This window comes from Vipera berus (assembly GCF_964194415.1).
Source record: "Vipera berus genome assembly, chromosome: 2".
Taxonomy (NCBI): Eukaryota; Metazoa; Chordata; class Lepidosauria; order Squamata; family Viperidae; genus Vipera; species Vipera berus.
Window position 1 is genome coordinate 187,929,139 of NC_138203.1, and position 27,247 is coordinate 187,956,385.

At 35.5% G+C, this 27,247-nt stretch overlaps 1 protein-coding gene across 5 annotated transcripts in view; it reads left to right on the forward strand.

Annotated features, from left to right (window-relative positions):
• Positions 1–27,247, forward strand: part of TENM2 (teneurin transmembrane protein 2) — a gene marked incomplete at its 5' end in the record, with an annotated part of 970,964 nt that overhangs the window by 667,784 nt on the left and 275,933 nt on the right. For all 5 annotated transcript variants that reach the window (XM_081316730.1, XM_081316731.1, XM_081316732.1 and 2 more), the window contains one exon: positions 4,598–4,836. In XM_081316730.1, the coding sequence (XP_081172856.1) occupies positions 4,598–4,836 (239 nt within the window). The remainder of the gene's footprint in view (positions 1–4,597; positions 4,837–27,247) is intronic.

Sequence of the window (27,247 nt, forward strand, 5' to 3'; positions counted from 1 at the left end):
GCTATCAGCCTGTGGCACTGCTGAGGTGTTATGGAAGACCAGGATGCTTCAATAGTGACCTTCAGCTCTTCTGCATTCTTCGGTCTCATGTCTCTCATCTTTCTCTTGGCAATGCCCCATAGATTCTCTATGGGGTTCAGGTCAGGCGAGTTTGCTGGCCAATCAAGTACAGTAATCCCATGGTCATTGAACCAGGTTTTGGTGCTTTTGGCAGTGTGGGCATGTGCCAAGTCCTGCTGGAAAATGAAGTTAGCATCCCCATAAAGTTTGTCTACGGAAGGAAGTATGAAGTGCTCCAAAATCTCCTGGTAGACGGCTGCGTTGACCCTGGACTTAATGAAGCACAGTGGACCAACACCAGCAGATGACATGGCTCCCCAAATCAACACAGACTGTGGAAACTTCACACTGGACTTCAAGCATCTTGCAGTGTGTGCCTCTCCATTCTTCCTCCAGACTCTGGGTCCTTGGTTTCCAAATGAGATGCAAAAGTTGCTCTCATCAGAAAAGAGGACTTTGGACCACTGAGCAACAGACCAGGTCTGTTTTTCTTTAGCCCAGGTAAAACGCTTCTGATATTGTTTGTTGTTCAGGAGCGGCTTGATAAGAGGAATATGGCATTTGAAGCCCATGTCCAGGATCCGTCTGTGTGTGGTGGTGCTTGATGCACTGACTCCAGCCTCAGTCCACTCCTTGTGAAAGTCCCCGACACTTTGAATGGCCTTTTCCTGACAGTCCTCTCCAGGCTGTGGTAATCCCTGCTGCTTGTGCACCTTTTTCTTCCAGGCCTTTCCCTTCCACATAACTTTCTATTAATGTGCTTTGATACAGCACTTTGGGAACATCCAACTTCTTTTGCAATTACCTTTTGAGGCTTTCCCTCCTTATGGAGGGTGTCAATGATGGTTTTCTGCACAACTGTCAGGTCAGCAGTCTTCCCCATGATTGTGATTCCTACTGAACCAGACTGCGAGACCATTTAAAGGCTCAGGAACCCTTTGCAGGTGTTACGGCTTAATTAGCTGATTAGAGTGGGACACTTTGAGCCTAGCATATTGCACCTTTTCACAATATTCTAATTTTCTGAGATTGTGGATTTGGGGTTTTCATGAGCTGTAAGCCATAATCATCACAATTATGACAAATCATGGCTTGAACTATCTTGCTCTGCATGGTCTATCTCATATATTAGTTTCCCCTTTTAAGTTGCATTACTAAAATAAATGAACTTTTGCACGATATTCTATTTTTTTAAGTTTCACCTGTACACACTTTGAAAATGATACAGACCTTGTGTGAACACAGCATCTTTCCCCTGTTTGTTAAGAAAGCTCAATTATTGACAGGCTTTTTAATCAAACACTTTCTGAATCATTTTCATGGTATACAACATCCTAGTATTAGGCAATTCTGCCGAGTACTCTATTTATTATCTAACTTCTTGTTGTGGGGTTTGTCTTTGTTTATAGGAAAATATAGTTGTAGGGAGCTTCAGTATATTCAAGACTAGAAAAAGTGTGTGTATCTGTGGCAATTAAGCATAGCATTTTTTCTTTCTCTTTCTTCTTGGTTGGGTCCCTGACTTCTCTTTTAGAGCAAGTGTTTGGGCTGAACCAATTCTGTGTGGTCTGGCTGTTAAGAAATTGGATCCTTCTCCCACATTGTGAAAATACCTGATTTATTGCACATTACACAGAGAACTGCAAGCTAATTCAAGACAAAGTATTTATTTATACATTACATTTATACCCAGAATAACATACAACAGAGTTCCCGTTAATGATCAGAAGTACCTTTGTCTAAGATAAGTTAAGAATCAGTTGGTTTTCCTATATTTAGTTCAATTAATTTAAACTGAAAACATGATGTATGGCTGAAAAACACAGTACAGTGGGTTTGTAATGTCAAACAGTAGCTTAGTAGAAAACTAGACACAGTTAGAGAGAAGAGGATGACAGAAGAATAGAAAAGTACAATTTGTATGACTGGTTCCTGATTTCACAGAGAGTCAACAATTAGCACCACATTTCAGCAAACATAAGGTCTTGCTCAATTCAGCACTGTCAAGATGTTCTCTGTAAAGAACAATCTATAACAAATGGACAGCCACAGGCATATATTTTTTAAAAAAAGTATTTTCAATGACTCAGATTCACTCAATGTGATTTTAAGACAGTAGTAACTTTGTCGCTTTTGGCTCTTATTTGTATCTGCAGAACAACTGCGCTCTTTAGATTTTTATTGGGTTTAAAGATTCCTCTTTCTGAAATTTTTATTGTAGAACTTTGTCATGGTTGTTTTTACATTTAGTCAGAGAAAATTATAGTGAATATGCTGTTTGTTGCTTTTTTTGTCAATTTTTTTAAAAAATTCTTATATTAAGAATTATAGCAAAAAATATTGTACAGTTCAACACTCAGTTTACAAAAAAATAAAAACATTAGCCAAACATAAGAAACAACAAAAATAAAAGTTAAACACGGCAATTCCAACATATTAGGGTTCAACTTCAACCTGCTCTCTCTCATCAACAAAGTGGGATTGGAGGTGGCTGATCACCATTAGATCTGATCATGGCTTTTTCAGAAATAGTTGGACCATAATCTCTTTCAATGCCATTGGGAAGTCCCCTCTTGCAAAGCAAAAAAAAAAAAAAAGTTAATAGGAGGTCCAGTTTGAAAAACTGAGCTTTCTGCAGTTGTTTCACGAAGAAAACCTGTTTTTTGTCTTGGGTCAGTTGGGATAGAAACTGAGATTGGATGATATCACCTTCCGTTCTCTGGTCACACTGTAACTTCCAGTGGTATCCGATGCCTAAGGAGATAGGATGGTCTGCCCTAGGCAACTAATGGACCCTATGGGATTTCAAAGAGATCTTGGTGTTTTTCCCCAAGGATGGGTAGACAGACCTTGGACACTGCCTGTAATAAGCATTTATTAAGGAGCTTGAAGCAGAGGCTCCTCTGAAGTCTTTCATTGTGGGTTGATCCTGTAGTGCTCTTTATTGTCTGAGGAACTTTCGGATATGAACCACCAGAAGAGAGACTTGGAGTATCTTTGTAGGAACAAGACTGGATTCAACCATGCGTGAGCAAGAGCCCATATTAGAAATTATATTGTGGTGATAAGGACAGAAAAACCTTGTCATTTTATGGGTTGTTTTGTTTGTTTGTTTTTTGAATTGGCAGATAGTCACATATCAGTCCTCTTTGAAGTGACTTGTGTTTTGCTGGGGAGAGATAAGCCATAGAATTATTGTGCCACATTGTACCACAGATATAAAAGGGGAGAGCTTTTGCTGTGACATCACAAAGTATGTTTCATCATTTGACGTCACCTAGCAGCAGAATAACATTTTTAATTTAATATTAAGTTTGGATTTCATTTTGTGTAAACTATTAAGAAAAATGAATAAATAAGCTTTCTATGATAGTAACATATCTGTTGTGAGGTTGTTGTTTTTTTAGGCTTTCTGTTTTCTTTATTTATTTTTTATTTATTTTTGGTGCAAAACTTTTCCACTAGCTGTGATTGGGAATAGTTGACATTTTAAGTGTAAGTTTACTGAGTAAATTAGAAAATCAATCACCAAAGCCATCAGCATCACTATCACCACATCCTCCTCCTCATCGTCATCATCACTATTCCCATTACATTGCTAATAGATTTTCATTACACAGCAAAGTCTTCTCAACTTTGCATAAAAATTTAAGCTTTTATAACATTACATTTTAATCCCTTTAATGTTCTGCACATAGCTTGTGGTTCTGAGCCATGTTCAATCCTGAAAATGGTGCAAAGTTCTATGGTTTCTTGGTTGGATGGACCATTAATAAGACATTACTGATTTTCCAGAGTCTGAACTTATTTTGTATTAAGATTTATAAGGCTTCTATTAGCCTTGGGAGGTTTATAAGGCTTCTATTAGCCTTGGAAGTATAATTAAAGATGGTAGATTTAGCTTTTAATGCCCTGAATTGTATTAAAAAAAACAACCAGGCTTCCCATTGTCCCATTTGACAGAGATGAACTTTTTACATTGTCATTTGTTCCACAAGTATGAATCTCACAAGCATAATACAAGCATTATGTATTTTCAGCTGCTATTTTATGTTACTATCCTTTTCCTTGGAAAAGGAACCCTGAGTGTGTTTCAAGTCATGACTTTTCCATATGAACTGGCATTTGAAGGAACAATAGTATTGTTACTAAGGTTAAAACATTAATCAAGACCCTTAAATTGGATTTATATCACTATCAAGCAGCTTGATTTTTTTTTCCTAGTTTGTTCAGATCACTGGCCTGGTTTTCACATAATGCTAAATCATTAGGCCACATTGTGATAATGTGCTCTGGGAAGCATCCATTACGGTTTAATCATAACTGATGGTAATGTGGTTTGTTTGTTTTACCTGAGCAAGATGTATGAAGGAGAAGTATTGTCAACACTTGGTTCTACAATTAAAATTAAATGTTGAGCAAACAGAAGCTTTCTTTCTTTGTCATGTGTGTTATTAGTTTACTTTGTATTTCCAAATAAATGAATTATTTGTCTGTGTTACATCTGTTAACTGTGATCTATTTATCTTCCTTTCAGGCATTTTTTGTTCAAGACATCATCTGGAACAACTCCTCTCTTCAGTAGTTCTTCCCCTGGATACCCACTGACCTCAGGAACAGTTTACACACCACCTCCCCGACTGTTACCTAGAAATACTTTCTCCAGAAATGCATTCAAGCTGAAAAAGCCCTCTAAATACTGTAGCTGGAAGTGTGCTGCTTTATCAGCTATCGCTGCTGCAATCTTGCTTGCTATACTGCTGGCCTATTTCATAGGTAAGTCCCATCTTTCAAGAAATCACACATGATCTGCTGAATAATGCCACGTCAGTCCACTGGGCTCTTTCTCATGCAAAACCAAAAGAGTATTTCTAAAATCATGTTCTCTTTATACTGAGAGGAGAAGCCTGGATTTTTAAAATGAAATAACAGAAATACACTGCCTAAGAGGCAATGCCTTAATTTTGTTCTATTTAGCTAAATTATATTCATGTCAAAAGGAAAGTTAGCTACACGTTTCTGATAAATCAGACAATGGTTCTTATAGTAGCAGAGCTCACTGCCAGCTACTTTAGGATTCAATCCTATGTAGTATATAATGGTTAGGGAATTGGTTTAGTGCCAAAAAAAAACTTAAATCCAAATCAACACCCTGCTGTGGAAATTAACTAAACAACTACAAGCAAATGCTCACTGTCTCTCAGTTTAACTGCCTTGGAAGTTTGCCTTGCTATTGTTGTTGTTGAAAGGATAACATTTGAGGAAGTTATTTAGCGTATGTATGGCTGGTCACAGAAAGAATTAAAAGCACTTCATATTTACAAGTTAGAACAGTTAAAACAATTTTTTTTTAAAAAAAGAAGCAATTATAAAATCTAAGAGGAAAACAGAAATAACATTTCAGAGTTTAATGTTGAGTTTGGAGATCCAGTCAGTAGCTGCCGTTGTTACGCAGAGGAAGTCCTTAAAATCTCCTGGGTATCTTCTATTAGTGCATTCCATCACTATAAGTTGGATAGTCTGTCGGGGAGCCCCGCAATCACATTGTGCTGAAGGTGTCTTTCCCCATTTATACAGAGAATCGGCACACACCCCTGAGTCGTTCTAATTCTATTGTATGTCACCCATATGTGTCGGGGTAGATTAAATCCTGGAGGTATACTATTAGGATTAATATGCTCAGAAATATCTAGGGAGGTATAGCTACTCCATGCTTCCATCCACTTTTGTATAGTGCTCTGATGTTCGGCCAGCAGCTTAAGCGCTGTGAGGAGTGGTGGATTTCTTGACTTTAATCGACATCTTAAGAGATCAGAGGTATAGGTATGAATGCGTAGAGAGGAGTTTAGCAGGATCTTGCTATACTCCCGAATGAGAGCTTCTTGTTGTCGTAAGTGCGGGGGAAGTATGTGGCTAAGAACTGGTAGCCAGTGAATAGGTGTAGATTTTATGCACCCAGTAATTAATCTCATCGTATGGTTGAGTTGAACATCAACAAGTCTTGTATGTGAGCTGTTTATCCATACAGGTGCGCAGTATTCCGCTACAGAGCAGCAAAGCCCAAGGGCTGCGCATCGAAGAGTTGGAGCTGAAGCTCCCCAAGTTGTTCTGCATAGTTTTTGCAGAATGTTGTTTCTGCTGTTAACCTTGGCAGCCATATTCTGAATATGTTTTTTAAAAGACAGGGTCCTGTCTAAGGTGACCCCCAGATATTTTGGAGTTGCCTCATATGGGAGCAATTTGTTATTTAGGTATACATTGAGTTCTCTTTTTGCCAGTTTATTATTAAGGTGGAAACATGATGTGACTGTCTTACTTACGTTTGGGATTAACCTCCATTGGTGGAAGTATGTGCTCAGAGTTGTAAGGTCTGCTGTAAGTACACCTTCTGGAGGGAGCTTACTGGAAGTTAGGATATCTGTGTAGAATTTTGCCAGCCATTCTCTTGTGCGAGGCCCAGAATGGATGATAAATTCAGGCATTACTCCATCAAAACCAGGAGATTTTCCAGCTTCGAGGAAGTAATACTATATGATTTCTAAATAAAAGAATATGGGATCAAAATGATAAATGCAATGCATAAACTTTGAATGTTCATGATTTGATTAGTTATTCATAACTAATATCTGATTTCTATCCCTTCTATATATCATAAAATGACTGAAAAAAGTAATAGTGTAGTAAGACTCTGTGAATATTGAAAATAACTTGGTATATATTCTATGTTGAATATAATGTTCTATTCCTTCTCTCATTGTTATTTCTGATTTTTTCTTCCTATTATATTCCATGTTTTATTATCCATATAATAGGTACTCTTCATATAAATTCAAGTTACCGTAGTTTCCGGCGTATAAGACGACTTTTTAACCCATGAAAATCTTCTCAAAAGTCAGGGGTCGTCTTATACGCCGGGTGCTGAAACTTTAGGGACAGGGCTGGCTGGAAAACCTGGAGCGGATCTTCCATTTAGTCTGCGCAGGGAAAGCGGGACCAATTGGAGTAGAAGCTGCAGTCTGTGATTTTTTACAGGCTAGGGTCTGGGCTTCTTTCCTTCTAAAGTTGAAGAGCAGCTGTAGGCAGGTGGGGAATGCAAGAGCAACTTGAAAGGCAGGTGGGGAATGCGTAGCCAGAGCAGCAGCTTAGCTCTAAGGGCACATTTGACTCAGGAACTGGGCAGGCTGGCTGGAAAACCTGGAGCAGATCTCCCATTTGGTCTTTTTTTTTAATCCCATTTATATCCCGCCCTTCTCCGAAGACTCAGGGCGGCTTACAATTTAAAGCACAAATCAATGTGCTTAGCAATAGCCTTCATTCTATGTATATGCCTGCTTATTAGAGCTTTCACCCCCCCCCACAAGCAGCATTATTACAAAGTCAGCTTATTGCTCCCAACAATCTGAGTCCTCATTTTACCTACCTCGGAAGGATGGAAGGCTGACTCAACCTTGAGCCTGGTGGGATGAGAACCTGCACTAATTGCAGGCAGCTGGTGCTACTTAAGGCTCTGCGCAGGGAAAGCTTTAGAGTGAATTAGGAAAAGTGAAAAAGTGAATTAGGAAAATAGGAAACAGTTGCTGGAATTGGGTATGTGTAGTTTAACGAAGAGAAGGGTGAGGGGTGACATGATAGCAGTGATCCAATATCACAGGGGCTGCCACAAAGAAGAGGGAGCCAAGCTATTCTCCAAAGCACCTGAAAGCAGGACAAGAAGCAATGGATGGAAACTAGTCAAGGAGAGAAGCAACCTAGAACTAAGGAGAAACTTCCTGACAGTTAGAACAATTAACCAGTGGAACAACCTGCCTCCAGAAGTGGTGAATGCTCCAACACTGGAAGTTTTTAAGAAGAGACTGGACAGCCATTTGTCTGAAATGCTATAGGGTTTCCTGCCTTAGCAGGGGGTTGGACTAGATGACCTCCAAGGTCCCTTTCAACTTCTTCTTCTTCTTCTTCTTCTTCTTCTTCTTCTTCTTCTTCTTCTTCTTCTTCTTCTTCTTATTATTATTATTATTATTATTATTATTATTATTATTATTATTATTATTATTATTATTATTATTATTATTATTATTATTATTATTATTATTATTATTATTATTATTATTATTATTATTATTATTTAAATTCCATTTATATCCCGCCCTTCTCCGAAGACTCAGGGCGGCTTACAAGCTTAGCAGTAGCCTTCATTCTATGTATATGCCTGCTTATTAGGGCTTTCACACCCCTCCCAAGCGGCATTATTACAAAGTCAGCTTAATTGCCCCCAACAATCTGGGTCCTCATTTTACCTACCTCGGAAGGATGGAAGGCTGAGTCAACCTTGAGCCTGGTGGGATGTGAACCTGCACTAATTGCAGGCAGCTGGTGTTACTTAAGGAGGCATTATTATTATTATTATTATTATTAAGTTTAATCCACTTGCACTGTTTTATGTTTACATGTTTGATGACAAACAGCCTTATGTTTATAAGTGACAGTTTTCCTACTAAGTACCTGCATGTCATAAGCATTTGAATTAAAATTACCATATTAAAATCAAATCTGATGTTTTTTAATTTTTATTTGGTGTGCGTTGGAAGAGGAGTAGTCTTATACGGCGAGTATAGCCCAAACCCTATAATTTAACAGGAAATGTAGGGGGTCGTCTTATACGCCCAGTCGTCTTATACGCCGGAAAATACGGTACATAAAACACTTATGTAACTTTCTTCTTTTACCACTGTAGTCTTTTGTTGTTAGACTGCATTGTTTATTTCTGAAACAACTTGTGGATTATACTCTTGTTTTATTCTGATATTTCCTTTAAGTATATAATAGCAAGACATTTTGCTATTCTTCCTCCATAATTGTAATGACAGCCATAAATCTGCAACTTCTATTGCTTCCTTTGTTCAAATCATCATTTGATTACATAGTAAGAACACTCTTCCTGGTATCAATGATATGCAAACATGGTACTTGGCAAGCTTATCATAGCAATGCATTTTGTTTCTGGTACATTTATTGAGAAAAATGGAAAGAAAACACCAAAATATATGTGAAAATATATGTGAGAGAAGTAAAGAAAGATAAGTCAGAGTGCATAGTAGTATTTTTAAAAAATTGGGGGTAGCACCATTGCCCCTCCCTTGGACTTTGTTAATTCTATCAAAAATATCCCTAATAAATATGACTAGATTTGTTCTAGATAAAGCTGTACAGTATTTCAATGTTCTCTTATTTTGCCTGATACAAATCACAAACTCAGTTTGATGTCTATGGATATTTATGTCAATAGCTGTTAAAGAGCAAAGTTCAGAAATAAAAACAGTTTTAATATGGATAGTGCCCCAATGGGAGGTGATTGGGATTCCAGATAATTTATCTGAATTTCCTGTAGAAATCTGAGACAGAGAGAATAAAGCATAAAGTTAGATTCTATTCAGTTTTGTTGTGATTAGCATACTGTATTCAAAAGCCAATAGAGCAAGCGCTTTTTTTTATCAAAAAAAAGGTGCCGGAAAGCTGTACTGAGCGTTCTATGAGAAAAAAAGCCCTGAGCATACAGATAACACTTTTTCATCGCTTTTGCTTTTAAACATATTTGATAAATTCTAATTTAAATTGTCTATACAGTATGCTTCATTTATAACTTTGTAAAAAGGAAATGATTGAAATATATTTTCTGCCCTCTTCTGGAAGATACTGAAATACCTGTATGTTCAGACTTGGAAGTAATTGTATTATGAGCCAAACCAGTCAGATTGATCAATGCTAGCAACCCCTTGATACAGAAAATGTACACAGGATTAGAGCAACATCTAGTAAAGAGCTGAGTGAGTTTACAAATATTTGTCCCAAAAGTGAAATGTGCAATCACATGGATGCATTTTTTTATCAAGTTGCAGATGGTATGCTAATATTTTAATTGGCCCTCAGTAAGAGAAGATAAGAATTAAGGCACTGAGGTAGAATGATAGAACCTGTGGAGAGTTTTGGGGGCTGGTCAAGGTTACAGTTTTTTAGGTTTTTTATATGTTTTTTATGGTTTTAGTTTTACTGCTGAAAACCACACAGAGTTGTTTCAAGATGGATAGCCATGCAATTTTTTAAAAACCAAGAAAATTCCAAGTTCTCTTTTAAGGGAAGGATGGAAAATTTGTGAACTACCACAGGCTTCTGAACTACAACTCCCACCTTCCCCAGCCATAGTCATTGGGAAGGACACAGGGAGTTGTAGTTCAGCTATAGATCTACTGTGGATGGCTGCAATCTTCTATTCTTTTGATAAGAATTTATTCATGATTGAATTGCATAGTAAAATATACTTGGAAATAAATAAACCTAAATTCCTTGAACTTCAGTATTTGTAATGTGTTTTTAAGCTATGCAGCAAGTTTTGAAGATGGCATATTTTGCCAGCAGTAACGAACTAGCATATCAATTTGTTTTGCTCAGAATGAAATAATCAACAACTTCCATCATGTTTCCATTCTTATCATGGTTAAAATATATGCAAAGGCAACCTGAGAAAGCCTCATTTTCTCAGATTCTTGAGACTCTGCTCCAGTACTTTGAGATAGGACATTACATTTACACCATCATACTGCACAAAGGGTTCCTACAAATGTTTTTGTCAGGTCTATAATGTATATGACTTTCTTTCAAAGTATGCGTGTACTCATTTATGAACACCTTCTAGGAAATCAATTTATGGTAGTGAGGCTGGAAAAGTTGACTTTATGCCATCTTGTATCTGTGAAATAGGTATTAATTTTTGTACTCTATTTCAATAATATTGAAATAGCATTATCTGGTTATAATAGTAATGCACTGATTTTGAATATTAGAGAAAATTAAATGCAAGAACACAAGATCAAAAAGTAGTTACAGGGAGTTGTAAAAGGGAAGATTTAAAAATATGAAAGCACTATTTCTGCAGAAGAAAATATAGTTTTACAATTATAATTCAGACAATATTATGCTTTCACAGCTGTGTAACACTTTGCATTTGCAATAACTTTGAATTAGGAACTGTTGAACATATGCCCTGAGCAAGCAGAAGTATTGATTTGATCAAAATCTTTCTTTCTGGAGTTTCTTACTAGGAATAGTTTTGTCAATTCTGCTAGCCTCGTATGAGGTTATTCGTGTTGTTGCATTGTGTTCTGCAAGCATCAGCAACTTGTGTCAAAACCTTGTCAGCACCATGTATAATTTTTCAAAATTCCATAAACTTAAAAGTTATATGATTGGTATTTAGCCTGTATAAAATTGAGGTGCTCAGAAATAGTGGGTCAGAGGTCTGAACAGTATAAATGCAGAATTACGCTTTCTACAGTTAGAATCAACACTTACTCTGTATCCTTTTTGCTGCTTAGTTGTAGCAGAGAAAGCACGTGCTGGTTCAATTTGCTTTCAGTTCTTTCCTTAGCAAACTTACAGAATTAGAAAGTCACCTTGTCATTTTTGTCGCTATAATAATTCTTGCAAAATATAAAATGCTATGTTTCTAGTGTTCCTCTAAACCACTATGACTCCTGTCAGTCAGACTTTGAGCTTGAAAAGCCATCAGGCCATCAACATGTCACTGTGTTAAAAGCATGGCAATTTGGGGTACTTAGAGTTTCCTTTGGAAACAATAGAAGTATTATTTTCAAGGGAAACTAAAAGCTTGGCATATGGTTAAGGTCGTTCTTTAAAATTGATATGTTGAGACTCATACTGATGAATTTTAGAGTGCTGGGACTATTTTGTTGCCTTCCATCATGTGAAATAGACCTGGGTTGGGGGTGGAGGTGGAGGAGGAAATGGTAAAGATCTTGCAGAGATGAGACGCTGATCTAACAGACTTACTTTATGTATAGAATAGAAGGAATACATTATCCACTTTTTAACAGAAAATTGGGAGGTTTTTTTTTAAATGTTCACCTTCCTCTTAATGTATAAATATAGTTTGTAGATACATTTGTGTGAACTCTCACTTCTAAATTAATGTAAACCTGCTGCATAATACTTCCCATAATTTGCTAAAAAGCAAGAAATACCTTGATACACTTCCGCTCTCACAATCACATCATAACTGTTCCCAGATATGATTATATATCCTGTCACTTCTTTAGCTACTGCCAGAGTCACAGTATCTGAGTGCTGCATGAGGTTCATTTTCTAATGAAGCAGAGTACATTCAGTATTACAAGAGGCACTTGAAAGGGAACATCTTTACAACTTCTACATTTTTAAAGTAATTGATTTTTTCCCTGGGAAGTAACAGACAACTCTTAACCAAAACCACTTATCTCACAAAAGCTGTCTGATTTTTTTTTTAATCTCCTCTTATTAGATATTAACATGTCCTGATTATTTGGTCCAATTCATCTATTAAAATGCTCATTATGAGATAATAGGAAGTAGTTCTGGATTCTAGCCTAGAAAAGGCATCCTTCAGGTTCCTTCCCACCTGGTCCTTAGTAACTGGAGGAGAAAAAGAAGAGTGGATCGCTAAAATAATCCACACTTAAGGCCAATTTATCTAGCATGGGAAGCTCATGGCTACACTTTGAGAGAAAAGGTGTCAAGATGCTTCTTTATTTTTAGAAGATGAAGCAATAACACTAATTTAATGTGGTATGACTATCAAACCACAGTGTCTCCTTTGCAATAAGAATTCTGCTGGAACAAGCCAAACTTTCAGGTAGTTCAGCATAGGTAAGTATTTTATCCAGTTGTAATTACTACTCATTCACTACTGTTATAAGTTTGAACAGTCACTGAATGGGTGGCCCTTAGATGAGGACCACCTGTATCACTTTTGTACATTTCTTTCTGATATTTATTTATTTTATTTATTTATTTTTGGGACTTATATGCCGCCCTATCTCCCAAAGGACTCAGGGCAGCTAACAACAATAAAAAATACAATAATACAAACGTTAAAAAAGGATTAAACTAGCAGCCCCAATAATAAAATTAAAAACATTTTTAAAAATCCCTATCATCAGTCCAGGTCAGTATTATAGACCTAAGGAAAGCAGCAATATTTTAATTTCATTAGTATAGGCTTTCCCTTTCTTTGTTCACTGCCACCTGGCATCCTGTAGGCCTACCTAATCTCGAAAACTCAGAAAGTCCCATATGTAGAGGTGAAAACATGAACAGCCAAAGTCATTGAAGTCAGGTATTCTTGTATATATTCATAAGAATAGGCTTCAGACATATTAACACATGGGTATTCATATTGGAAATTGTTATGATATGACCAAAGGGGAATGGAATATTAAAAAAAGTATTTTATAAGCTCTTTGTGAAATACCTGTAAATTTCAAATAACACTGTTAGCTTTCCGTTCCATTAACCTATGCAGAGATAATTTCTGCTGAGTGTTTTTGTACTGTTCAAAGAATTTTAGTGTGTGCATGTAGGAAACCATACCTCTATTATTTTCATTTGGCTTCTTCAGAACCATTTGAATAAATTCCTCCCCTGTGGCCACTTCCATATTACTTGGAGAAACTGGCTCTGAGTTGGTTGCAAACTCTTATTCACAAGGGGTTACTAGTTTTCCATAATATAATTCCAAATGTACTTTTAATGCAGTTCTTTCCCTTTTCTCTCTCTTTTGTTAATTATAATAAATACTGTTTTTACATCCAGAGTAAATGAAAAATTATGCTGCAGACAATAAAAGCCACTGGTATGCTTTTATATTTTATGTTGATATAATAAAAATTGCACACACATATACAAACATTCAAACTTACAGTTTCACTTCAGTCTAAAAAGGAATTTCTTCTGAAAATGGAGCTCATTATTTGCAGCCATTTGTTTAGACACAATTTTATATATAAAAAAGGGAGAAAAATCAACTTTCCAGAAATGAAAGCAAAAAATGCTATTAATAAAGGGGAATATTTGTAGCTCAGGGTTGACATGAGGGATCCTTGATGCTCTCTGAGCTTGCTTGTTTTCTTGCAGATGTTTTATTACCCAACACTGAAAGGGCAAGCCACCAGAATATCAACTCACAACAAAGCACTCCTTACTAGCACTGATGATGTTACCTAGTTTGGGTGATGAAATGTCTGCAAGAAAACAAGCAAGCTCAGAGAGCACCAAGGACCCTTTTAAAATTGACATACTGGTTAAACAAAGATCTTGATTAATTCCCCTTATGCAAATTATATGGTTTCATATAAAAAGGGAATAAAAATTGGACTACATGTCAAGCAGTATTACACTCTGTAACTTTTAAGGAGTTAGATGCTATAAACTTGGTTTTAAAAGCTAATGCCGTTGATTTAAGGATTACAGAATTTATTCTAAATTCCTTAGGCCATGGAACAGATCATCATTTCACAGGGCATTTTCTGCCTGTAGGACATGACCCTCTGATACCTTGCTTCTTCACTTGACCCCTGTGATGAGGCTTTCTTCTTGTGAAGCCCACAGGGTACTGCGGAAGAGGACCTACAGCAGGACATTAGCGTCCAATACAATGATTAATATATCCCTGGTGCAATAAGGGCAATGTTGTGTTGAGATCATTTGGCTTGGAGTGCATGACCTCCATTTTTTTTTAATTCTATAGTTCCAAATTGTGATCTTGTTGGAGTGCTAGATTATTTAAAGGAGAAAGAATCAGTTGTCTATTCTCTATCATTTTAAATTAACATGTAGATCCATGATTGGTACTTTTTGTACTTTCTGCATATCCTTTTCAAAATTCAGTATGCTATTTAAATTTAGTCTGAGCAGCTAGTATAAGCTTTAAGAGCGTAAGCAATACAATGCTAATTATAATTGGAGCAAATATGTTTTCTTTTAAATATTTGAATTCCTTATTATGCTAGGTCAGATTAGTGTCACTTCTGTCATTTTTCCATGTCTTAATCTGATAGTTATTTTATTTCTTAATCTGTATTTTCTTTAGAGTACCACATGTTAAATTGTCCCAAAGATGTTTCACGTCTCATCTACAAAGCTTCTTGGATTCAAGCTTCTTGGATAAGAAGTGAAACACTTTCAAGGAAAACAAAGAAAATCCAGTTGCCTTTTGAAAAAGCACCTTTGGGACAACCATGACTTGGATGGCTGAGAATCTCCATAGCCACATGTTAGGTTTTTTTCCCCTTGTGTCTTCAAGAAAAAGACTGCCTAGACTATTCTTTGCAGTTTTCTTGGCAGGATTTCAGAAGTGGTTTGCTACTACCTCCTTCCCAGGTTGAGAATGACTAATGCAAGATTATCCAACTGACTTTGTGCCTAAGGCAAGACTAGGACTCATGGTTTCCCTGTTCTAGCCTGATACAATATAAAACAATACACTTCACTTAAGCATTCATCTTATCTATAAGATAAATCATGTTCTAAAAATTTTCTGTATGCAGTATTATTATTATTATTTTGATGCATATGGATTAAAGCTGCAATTAACATTCCATTTTAACAATCCGACAAAAACCACAAATACCCTTAGCAAGAATAAGTAGAAGAGCAAGTAGGTAAGTGAGAAAAATGCTGAGAAGGCAAACAAAGTGTAAAAAGAAGGTATGAAATAAAGAGTGTGAAAATAATAATTAGAAAGGGTAATAAAATGGAGTGTAGCAATGTGCACCAGAATGTGGTAATGGAAGTGACAGAATTACAATAAATGTTAGGCATAATTTTCTATAATGAAATGAATAAATATATGTCCAGTAAGTTTTCATACAATAAAAACATTCTCAACAACATCATCTATCTGCTCACTGGAATTAGTTTCAAATCCTAACATCTGTCCAGTTGATGCTGGACTGGGAACTTTACAAGAATACAGTTGTTTTAATAAGTAGGTTCATTGTAAGAAGTAGGAAAACTGTTAAGTAAGATTGATCATTGCCAATGTAAAATGCAAACCTTATTTATAATATAACCAAAGTTCAGTTATGCGTCTGACTGTGCCTCGTAAGGACCAATTTTGTCTTGAGCTGTTTTCTTCTGACCTAGACAGATCTAGTTCTTATAATACCTGTGTATTTTCATCCTTTCAATTCCATTATGGTATTATAGTTAAATATCTCCAAGCTTTGCAAACATAAATATGTGGAAAGTGACATTGCCCTCAAATGTGATTCCTTTTTAGTGTTTGGCACATCTTAAAGTTCTTGGACATATGAGTTCATTCTCCAGTTTTATCCCACTAAGATAGAAAAGCAATAGCAGTTAGTTTACCATCTCCCAGTAAATATGCTTAGCTTGTAAGGCCAATGCTAAGAAAAGAATGAGCCATAAAATCTAATCAATCCTAGACCAACCTTGTGTAAAATGAATTAGTCTTCCAGGTTGGATGGAAAGATGCTGAGATTGTGACAATAACTGTGAGAAGCAAAGTCAATCTTCCTGAAAACAAATGGAGAACAGCAGAACCACCCCTCTATCAAAGCACTTTGTTCACATCCGAATACAGAATAACAGAGTTGGAAGGAATGATGAGGTCTTCTACAGGGTCTTCTCCCTGTTTGAGAAAAAGACCCTATACCTATATCAGTGCCATATCTAGTATGGGTGATTTCAGTCAAGGGGATCCATGAGTTCAGATTTCTACAACTGAAACGTTTTGGTGTTGTTGTTTTTTGCATGTTCAGGATTGCATGGAAGCTTTTGTGTGTACAGCTGTGTAGGCAAAGGCTCTCAGTTTCTAAAATTTGCACTGTACTTATTGAGATGGGCTCTTCACCAGCATCAAAGAAAGACTTTACAGATAGAAGAGATACTTATTACCTGATGTTGTCAGGTTTATCCTTGCTGTAATACCTGAATGAGGTGAATTCCCAGAACAAAAGTTGCTTTGAAACTTCAGAATGTTTAGAAATCAAGCATTATTGAAGTAACTTTATTGACCCTGGCTCTGTGAGCAAGGAAAGCTGACAAGATTAAATTAATGTATAATCTTGAGAGAGGTTTGTATGTTTAGAAGTGTTAACACCACTTTATAATGCCTTGGTAAGACCATACTTGAAATATTGCATCCAGTTTTAGTTGCCACAATATAAAAAAGATGCTGTGACTCTAGAAAGAGTACAGAGAAGAGCAACAAAGATGACTAGGGGGCTGGAGGCTAAAACATATAAAAATGATTGCAGGAATTGGGTATGTTTAGTCTAGTGCAGGGGTCTTCAAACTCGGCCCTTTTATGACTTGTGGACTTCAACTGCCAGCATTCCTCAGCCAGGCATGGTGGCTGAGGAATTCTGGGAGTTGAAGTCCACAAGTCATAAAAGGGCCGAGTTTGAAGACCCCTGGTCTAGTGAAAAGAAAGACTTGAGTGACAGGACAGCAGTGTTCCAATATCTAAGGGACTGCCACAACAGCAAGGGGTCAACCTATTCTCAAACCTGAAGGCAGAACAAGAAGCGAGGAATCAACCTAGGACTAAGAAGAAATTTCCTGACAATTAGAATAATTATTCAGTGGAATGACTTGCCTCCAGAAGTTGTGGGTGCTCCAACACTAGAGGATTGGACAATCATTTGTTTGAATAGTATAGGGTTTCCTGTCTGATATACAAATATATCAGGCAAGGGGCAGGAGGTTAGATTAGAAGTCCTCCAAGGTGCCTTCCAACTCTATTATTCTGTTAAGATATGAACCGCACTATGTAAACCATAATTGTGGTTTACCAAGGAACAATGATTTTAAAATCCATGGCTTAATGCAGAGTAAGAACACAATCTTCTGTTTAAAGATTAACCATGAGATCTATAGAACCTATTTTCCTGAAGGACCAAGCAGCTTATTCAGTGAAGCATCACCATTCCCTTTTGATTTTATCTTGCTTATGGATGAACTTTTAATTAGCATATTCATGGTTAACAAGAGACAAGAGAAATGGATGCTTAAGATTCTGCAGCTAATTAACAACAAATAACGTGATAACATTTTCCTCTTGCTAAGCTGGTCCTAAAACTTTAATATTTATTAGCATTTATTTCTTTCTCCAACTTTTTACTTCCAGGATGGTATTATTTGAGTTATGTCTAATATTTGCATATCAAGGCTACATTTGAAGTTACTTTCCTTAAGGAAACACTTGATAGAGTAGATTTATAAAGGTGCTTTCATATTTTTAGCATAGTTTGCTATTTAATAAGTGACTGTTTTCCTCCTCCAACACCAGCAGAATATTATTTGAGACAGTTTCCCATCTGCAAAATGTGAATAATATTTAAAGGCAGTAAATTTCCTTTACTTGCAGTATATAGGATAGGAATGGAGAAGGTTTTTCCCCCCCTTACTGAAGCAGTTTAACACAATATTCAAGCACAAAAGTTAGGAAATCTGATCTAGGAAAAAACTGGATGCTTATATGCAGCAGTCAAATACTGTATGTTTAATGAGGGCTTCTAATTTATTAAAAAGCTGAAAATAGGGTGCCTTTTTCATTCTAGTCTGATTTTAGAAGCTGTCCCCCTTCTCTTAATCTGAAGTCAAGCCTGTCCTCCAAAGCTCCTCCCTTTTTCATAAAGAACAGATGGTGCAGGAGGATAGCAGAATGCATTGATGTTGTAGAAATTGGATTTCTGTTTCCATCTCATGCATGTTATATTGTCACATGACAATACAGAACTGGAAAGGTTCTAGGACCATTTTTTGTGGGGCGTCCTAAAGAATAAAAACAAGAAATCCATTTTTCTCATAGCTCAGCATCGCTCCTGTTTCCATCATGGTATCAGGCTTCTTCTGACAGGCTGGACTGGAAACAGATAACAAACACTCAAGAACACAGTGTCTTCTGATAAGATGATTTATTATAGAAAAGCAAAGAAAGCAATCCCTCTTTCCAGTGTAATCAAGCTTCAAATTTTTGTGCCTCAATTCTCTTCCCTGCACGGTGAACCAGTATCTTGCTAGTGGACTGCTCTGGTATCAAGTTGTATGTTTGTGACTGTGTGAAATTGCTCTCACACATGATATTTGGGCTGTGTGCTTGAAGAAGGAAAAGGATTGATTGGTAACTTTGGTATTCTTTCCTGGTTAATATTTAATAGGAGGTGAGAATTAATTTGGACATTCAAAAAGCCTTTTTTGTCTGTTTGGTCAGTTTTAACAAGCCTCAATTCTTATAAACAATATCACTGATACTGGGTTCTGTATTTTTCAGTACTGCTAAGAGAGATGGGGGGGAGAGGGAGAAGGAAATTTCATTTGCCTGCTGGTTACAAATACTCTTTGCTTGTTATTTCTTTCTTTCGTTGAAGTTGATTTGGATTAGAAGAGACTTTCTGAAAGGTCAATTGGCCTGTTGCTAATATAGGTCCTGCTGTACTTGAGATTTAATGTGCTCTACTTGAAAAGGGGAGCTAGACACAAACAGGGACATAGGCGAAAGCATTTGCTTTAAATATAACTTGAAGTAGGGAGATATTGGTTGTAACCTTTAGGGAGGCTGAATGAAGCAGCTTTTAAAATGTTTGTTCTTTATGTTTACTTGGAAAAAGGAAGAAAAATGATGCTTCTTACAAATGTTACATGTCAGATAAAAAAGTACTAAAACTTGGGTACATGCATCTATATTTCTATGGAAACTAAATGTCTTCTCTGTAGTTCAGGAAATGTGTTGTTTTTTCTTTTAAGTTGATAGTTTGATTCACCAAATCAGTACTGCTGTTCTGAGTGCCCTAATTCACGGTTCATTATTTTACATTCACTTGTTCATTTATTTATTTTAGTCAGTTTGACCCACAAATCTTGGCATACATAATAGCATGGTAAGCATTTTAAAAACCCAAATTACTTCTTTACGTATGAGCAGAATTAAGACTACTCACTCGAAACCTCCATTGAACTGACCGATGACTTTTAAATGAGACATTCAGGAGCATTACAATTGTGAAGGGAATAGAAGTGGGTCAACATGTCCATATCTTACATTTTTTAAATAAAATTTTGCATTTTAACCAGAAACTTTTTTAAAAATGCTCATAGAATAAATAAATAGTTAGGCGAAGATGACTGCATTAATTAAATCAATTCCTTATTTAAAGTCCTTTTAATTTTGATGAACATCAAACTCAACTAACTTTATCTTGATTCAGCTCTGAAACTCTTCTACAACTCCTAAATATAATAATAACAACAACAACAACAACAACAACTAAAGTAGAGCCATGAAATCATTTGGCTGCCAGTGGCTGCATTTAACTGGGGGTTGGGAGAAGAAGGGAATGGGCAACAGTGAATGGGATGATGCAAAGTCACACATAAACATGCATTATATTTGTTTTGCTTTGTCAAGTTCGATTATTTTTTTTTTCTTTTTTTGTTTTATGTTTTTCTTTTTGCATTTTTAATATGTGTCTCTGTCTGTCTTAGGTTTTAAACACTATAGTGTTTTACACTTCAGAATTATTCAAGCTTTATTGTTGTTTGTTAATTCCATGGCAATGTACAGGATAAACATGGTCTAAATTTAAAGATTAGGTACCCATAGTTTAGGGTTATAGTTTCATGCTGTGATATTAAAGCAACTGTCATCTTGGTCTGTATTGCCTCATAACAATGTTGGTCTACAGACCTTCATAATTACATTATCCAACTGAACTGATATGCAGTATGTAGTTAAAGTGCTATTTGTTCCCAAATAATGTGATGTCTTCTGAATCCACGCTGGCATCTGAGATGTTTGGAAGACAAGCTTTGTAGTAAACTTGCTCACATCCCCGCTAATGTAGACTATACTAGAATTAGACTCTAATGGTTACAATGACATTGCTTTTTCCATTTGTGATGACTGATTTTGTTTCTGAATTTGTAACCAAGATTATAAATAAGCTACTGGAAGGAAATGATTAACTCCCTACCGCTAAATTTATTCCTATTAAGGCATATAAAATGTGATATAAGCTGGTATCAGCTGGGGATGCTTTTACATTTTGTTTTTGGAAAGTGAGGCGGTTAATATTACCAAGAATGGCTTTTCAGCTATGCCTTTGTTGGTAAAGGAAGCTCTAGCTATAATAATTAATGCCTAAATTGTTCTGAAAGGAAGTTCTGTCAACCTAATCTTCACTGAATTTTCTAAGGGAGATGCCTAACAGACTGGAATAGTTTGTTCAAGCACCACTTTTGAAATTTCTTGGCTAACCAGCTTTTAACCACATATCCATATTAGACATGCCATTCACAGACATTATGTACCCAGGGATGATCTCATTCGAAATTCTAGGAGAGCCTTTAATAATTGCACTTTTATTCTTATCCTGAATGCATTTACCAAACAGAGCTAGGGGTAACAGCCTTATTTTTGAGAAACACTCATAATAAGTGCCATAATTTAGCAGTTGCTGACTGTTAAGATGCTCCCATTATAGTATATTCCCTTTCTCTGGCTTTTGGTGATCTGTATAGTTAAGCCATAAAAATCCAAAATAGATTTCAGTGTTCCATTTTTTAAGTAAGTAAGGAAACAAACAATAGAAGAAACTATGTAAAAATTCTTAAGCAAGTCTTTGGAGTAACACTGAGCTTCTATATCTAAATACAAAAAAAAAAGTTTACAACCTATTTGAAACTGGGCCACATGAACAGCGGGCAAGCCCATGCGCAAGAAGTTCCACTCATGTGAGCAGAGACAGCACTTGAGTGGAGGGCGCTTGTGCTCATGCATGAAGCTTCACTTGCGCGAGTGTAGCTTTGTGCACACACACTTGCCACTGCTCACATGAATGGAGGTTTGCATGCACATCATTTGTATGGCCTGGTTTCGAATAGGCACAATCCAGTAATGGGCCACACTCAGGGAGTTGGGAACCCTTGATCTAGACAGTAAATTGAATGAAGAAATGTAGAATTCCAGAGTTCTAGAATTCATGTCTCCCTGCTTGTTTTGGAAAGTGATGGGTGATGGGTTTTTCTCCCCACGGGCAGATGACACCTGATGGGAGAATAATGGAAGAGGCAGAAAATACACTACTTGCTGCCCTGAAATTTCCCACTTTAAGTGTAGGGTGTGGAAGTCCAATGAAGCTTACAAGAGCAGGCAATGCAAATTGTGTTGATCTATGATTAAAGGAAGGGAGGAATAAAAATAAAGTATCCCAATGGTGGGTCCTATGTGCAATAACACATGGATGCTCCAGAAATATTTTGTCCCACAAATGAAAGTCTGGAAAAACAATGAAAAATTATTTCTCTTCCTGTTACTTCATGATGCATTATAAACAAAGATAGCACTATATGTTTTGTATTATAATATCTTTTGGATTCATTGCAAAGTTCTGGATTCTGTGTATGTTTACCAGTCAGGAAGGCCTATCCATTATTGACTGGCATATATGCCCATCATCAAGGGTAGTGCATTAAGTGGTAGTTCTTTTGCAAGATGAAAAAAAGAAATTCTGAACATTGAAGACACTTGGAAAAATGGCGAAGCATATTCTAGCCGTGAGCATATTGTGAGCAGTTTTTGCCATTTGAGAAAGTCCAAAGCAAGACAAAAATGCTTTGCTTTCACACTCAATTTCTTTAGTATGCTATGACAATCAACATTTGATTATAGCCAGCAGCACAGAATTCTTTTTATCAGTATGCATAATACACATATATAAGAAAATCACTCTAAGGATCTGTCTGTAGTAAATGTGCAGACTCTGAGCATTGCTCTTCCTTTAACATAAATAAATTAATGAGTTCATTTTTTCAAACAAATCTTATCCAGTTAACTTGATTTAGAGATAATATATGTCCACGCTATGTAAATCTAATATAAAGCTTTAATAAGTGTCCTTTTGAAATTATGAGAATTCTTAGGTTTAAATCAGATATTTGTTTTAGGATATTCAAATATTTATATTCTTTATCAGCTAATCCTAAATTAAATATTGACAAAACAGTATTTAAAAATCTAGCTCTTAATACTATCACGCAGAATAGCTAAGGAATGATCTTCAGTAAATTGAAGCAGGCTACAAAGGCTTGCACTAGAGTTGTGTCAGTGCAGAACTAAAAATATTCTTTTCCTCACATAAGACATTATGGTCATACAAGAAATGCTGAATAAAGACAATAGCTGCACTTCTCTGTTGTATTAATCACAAAGAGTTAAACAATGAAGCAATGGCAGAAACAGCTATCTATTCTTAAAAATATGTAAGTTATTTATTCTAAATTGCTATATTTAATCTGTAAGATATATTCATTTTTTTCCATTTTATAGAAAATTGATTTGTAAATTAACATGCATTCACAGAGAACTAGAATAGCTTCTTTCATTTGTTATTATTTTTCCCCAGTCTTTATAATTATTATTTTTTCTTCTAGAGGTTGCTGATAAGGTTGTCGGATTTGCCTTTTACTCTTTTTTTAAAACAATACCACTGTTACACTTCAGTTTCAGGATTGCTTTCATAATTTCCTACTTATCAAGTTCTGTTTTCCTTTTAACGCACTCCTTCTCATTCCAGAAACATGAGATAAAGTTGTCATGAACACACACAGGAACACATTTGCATATTCACCAAATATTCTTGAGCAATTCTTTGTTCCTTTAGTTAGAATAAACCCCATTCAAGTAAGGACTGGCTTCTCAAGGCAAAGGTATTGGTAAAATTACCACTTTGGCTTTTGACCATTAATTACCCTGTAAACAGATATTTTTACTTTCTTTATTCTTTCCTGATATGATACTGTCTGTGAGTTCATGTATAAAAGTAGAATGATGTTGTTTTCTGTATTCAGTGCAAGATGGAGTGATCTTCACTTAAGTTTCACAATCTCTTGCAAGTCTAGATGCTCTTGTTCCTTGATCTGTAGGCTCTTCAGAGTTCATGGCACTATATTCCATTCCCTCCTTCCCATGGCACTATATTCCATCTCCCTCCTTCCCATGTTTTGGGAAATAGGTGGTTGGTAGGGTGGGTGCTCCTGAAAATTGTCATTTTCAGCCACAGAGCATGCAGAGTCTTCACTCAGCTAGCCTCTGCCTCCATTTTGAATATGTGAAAAGTAAAATTTTCCAACCCAATCCTAAATTTCTCTACTGATTTTATGGGAGCTCATTATATCACTGGAGATATTTAAAATCTCCTGAACCAAAGAGATTTTATCCTCCTGACCCAATGAAGTAATTGGGTGAAACTGTGAAGGATCCTTATTAAGTAGAATTTGATCTGTATGACTTTGGCAATTCCATTTATTTTTAGCTTTTTCATTTCATTCTCATTAGGCTGTTTTGTTGATGCCCTCCTGGCTTGTTTTCTAATATCTGAAAACATAAAACTTCCAAAAATTGACTAATTCCTTCATGTTTAAGGAGTTGGTATCACTTTGGCCTTAAGAGCACAACCTTTCAGAGAAAAGAGTTGGAAATTAAGAGAAATTATGTGGTGGAAAGAGTGGCAATTTAAATCAACAAATTACTGAAATAATTCTTTCCACAGTAATTATAGTAATATGGTTTTCTAGGGCGGCAGCATGTTTCAGCCAACACTTTGTTGCTTACCCAATTAAGTTCAGCATGTTTTTTGTTTTCTTTTTACATTTACATACGTTTTACATTTTTGGTCTCATTTTAAACAGATAAACTTATATACAAGTTAATCACACATTTTATATTTTATTAGGAGATATTAACTTTTTTTGCTGGCTGCAAATTGTTTCTTGAGATTCTGTTTATAAACACACATGCACTTCCATGCTGTTTGCAGTCTGGTGATGGTGAGTTATTGGAGAATATATATTTATCTATATATCTATATTAGTATCGGACTCATATCTGTACACTGGTACCCATTTTCTACTTCTTAATAAAGTCTATGTTTTGTTTCCTTTATGTTAAATGAAAAGTTGTACATAAGCGCTACCATGAGACAAGAGTTGGACCAACAGTTCTAAAAAGCTTAGAGAAAGAATTTGTTCTCCTACAGAGATCAACATCAGCAAGAGAAGATTGATTAAATCTTAGTTTGAAGGTATCTTATAAGCTGAAAAGTTGTTGCCTCCTTTACAATATAAACTTTTAATTATGTTTTGATGAACAAAAAGAGTGCTTAATTCATTCTACCATAAAAATAGGTAAAATAATATGATGATATATTTTAAACATTTTGGCAGATTGCTATTGAGCTGGAAGCAGAAAATGAACCATGCAAGTTGTAATGCCAGTAAAACAAGCTATTGGAGTTACAGTTAATCGAGTGTGCATGTTATGAATGACACAATTAATTAATAGTGGGATGTATTTCCTTGCTGTTTTATTTCTGATATGTTTTCTGCAAAGAAATTTAAATGGGCATCCTTTAATAATACTATTAATTTAAAAATAACACCTTATTTAACTTTGAAGAAGCTACAAGAAAGTCAGGATGATCTATTTCTAATTTAAGAACTGAGATTTAAACTTCAGTGATATAGCATTCCTGTTCATTCCTGTTTTTAATTTAAACTAAATAATGTTGGATACTAATTTTTACTTTGTTATTTAATTCTTGTTTCATTGGTTTTAATACATTTGAAAGTTTACCTTTTCCTGTTTTACAAAGGAAAATAGTTTACCATTTAAACTCTCAGTCCTGTATGCATTTAAGTTTTGGGCTTGCCTCCAAGGAAACATACACATAACAATTCAGTTCTTGGACCCCAGAAATTGAAAGAAGTAAGCAATGTAGCAATAAATTATCTTTTTCAGAGATGGTTAAAATACTTGCAACTGAAAGGTCAACTTTGTATTTGGAGGAATTTTAAAATATTGTCTTTAAATTAATAAGCAACAATATATCACCATTGCTTTCTTTATTTAAAACTAAATTAGCTATAAGATTTTCCCTCCCTTTTCTATTAGTTATGTAGATTACTTTCACTATTGGATGAGTCTGTGAGCTTGGAAGTACCTTATCTCTCTTTGATATACTTCTTGATATTCTTCTTTTGTGCCAATCTGTAGAAACATAGAACTTTGTCCTTTTCATCAGAATTGGAAAAAAGATCTGGTCGATGACGCTTATGGATTTATAAGCAAACTTTTCATAGAATTTGACTGATTTTTAAAACATGCTTTTATTTGCAAGCTGTTAGATACAACAAAGGGCTATTAGAAAAAAAAATTAGGAAGAAAAGTAGCTACAACTGGTATCTTAGTATTTCTATGATAGTTTCTATATATTCAAGCCTTCATATATTGTTAAATTAAAACACCATCAGGGAAATTTAATATTCTTCATTTAACATAGAAGAAAGTCATTTGCCAAGGTTTGTTTTCCACACCTGGGGTGTAATTATAAAAATAAGTAATTATTGCATGTCATGTTTATACTGCAGAATAATTTTCTTAAACAAATTGATTTTGTTTAAGCTCAACATGCTTAGTTACAGTTCAAGGTTCAAAAAAAAGGATGTTACTTGTAATAGTAAATCAATACTGGTGGCATACTGCATTTTTCCTATTGGTGTGTAAACTATTTTGATAAATAATGAATTTTTTACTTGACAGTGATGAATAAATAACATATAATTTGTGGTAAATAAACATTCATTAGACTGACCAAGAAATATAGTGAAATATCCGGCATCTATTTCTTAGATGTGAAAAGACTAAATTGATCTAATTGAATATCACAGTCAGCATGAAAAGTGCACAGTGACAACACAGTTCCCATTAAAATATATAATACAACTACTCAGAGCAACAGTGTCTGGCCTTTTTAGAATTTGGAATTTTAATAGTCTGTAATGAGAATTCTTGGGAAATTGTTGCCATAATGGACATACACAATAATAAACTACTCATTTACTAGGATGTAAATTGTGAAGATTGCTCCCTGCTACCCTCACGATATTATCTGCTTAAGGTAAACAGGTTTCCAAAATTAAAAACAGGAACACACTTATTTGCATAAGCTTAGATATTATTGTTAATTCATTTCCTAAGTCTCCCAAGCCACCTTATTAAAAAAAAGGAAAGTTGGAAGTTATTGTTTGGAAACAACATTTAATAATTTGAAATACTTTCTATTTTCTATTATTCTCTTATTTTGTATGTAAAATTATTTCCAGGTAGAACCTAATTAATGGATGATTACTCTTAAATGGACCCTATATTGGTTTAAAAATGGAGAAAGGAGTAGATGCGTCTTCCATCACTATCTCCCATTTCACCAAACATGAGAAATGAAAGAAAATATTAGCATCTGAAGAATCTATTAAGCTATTGATTTCCATTTTGCTATTGCTT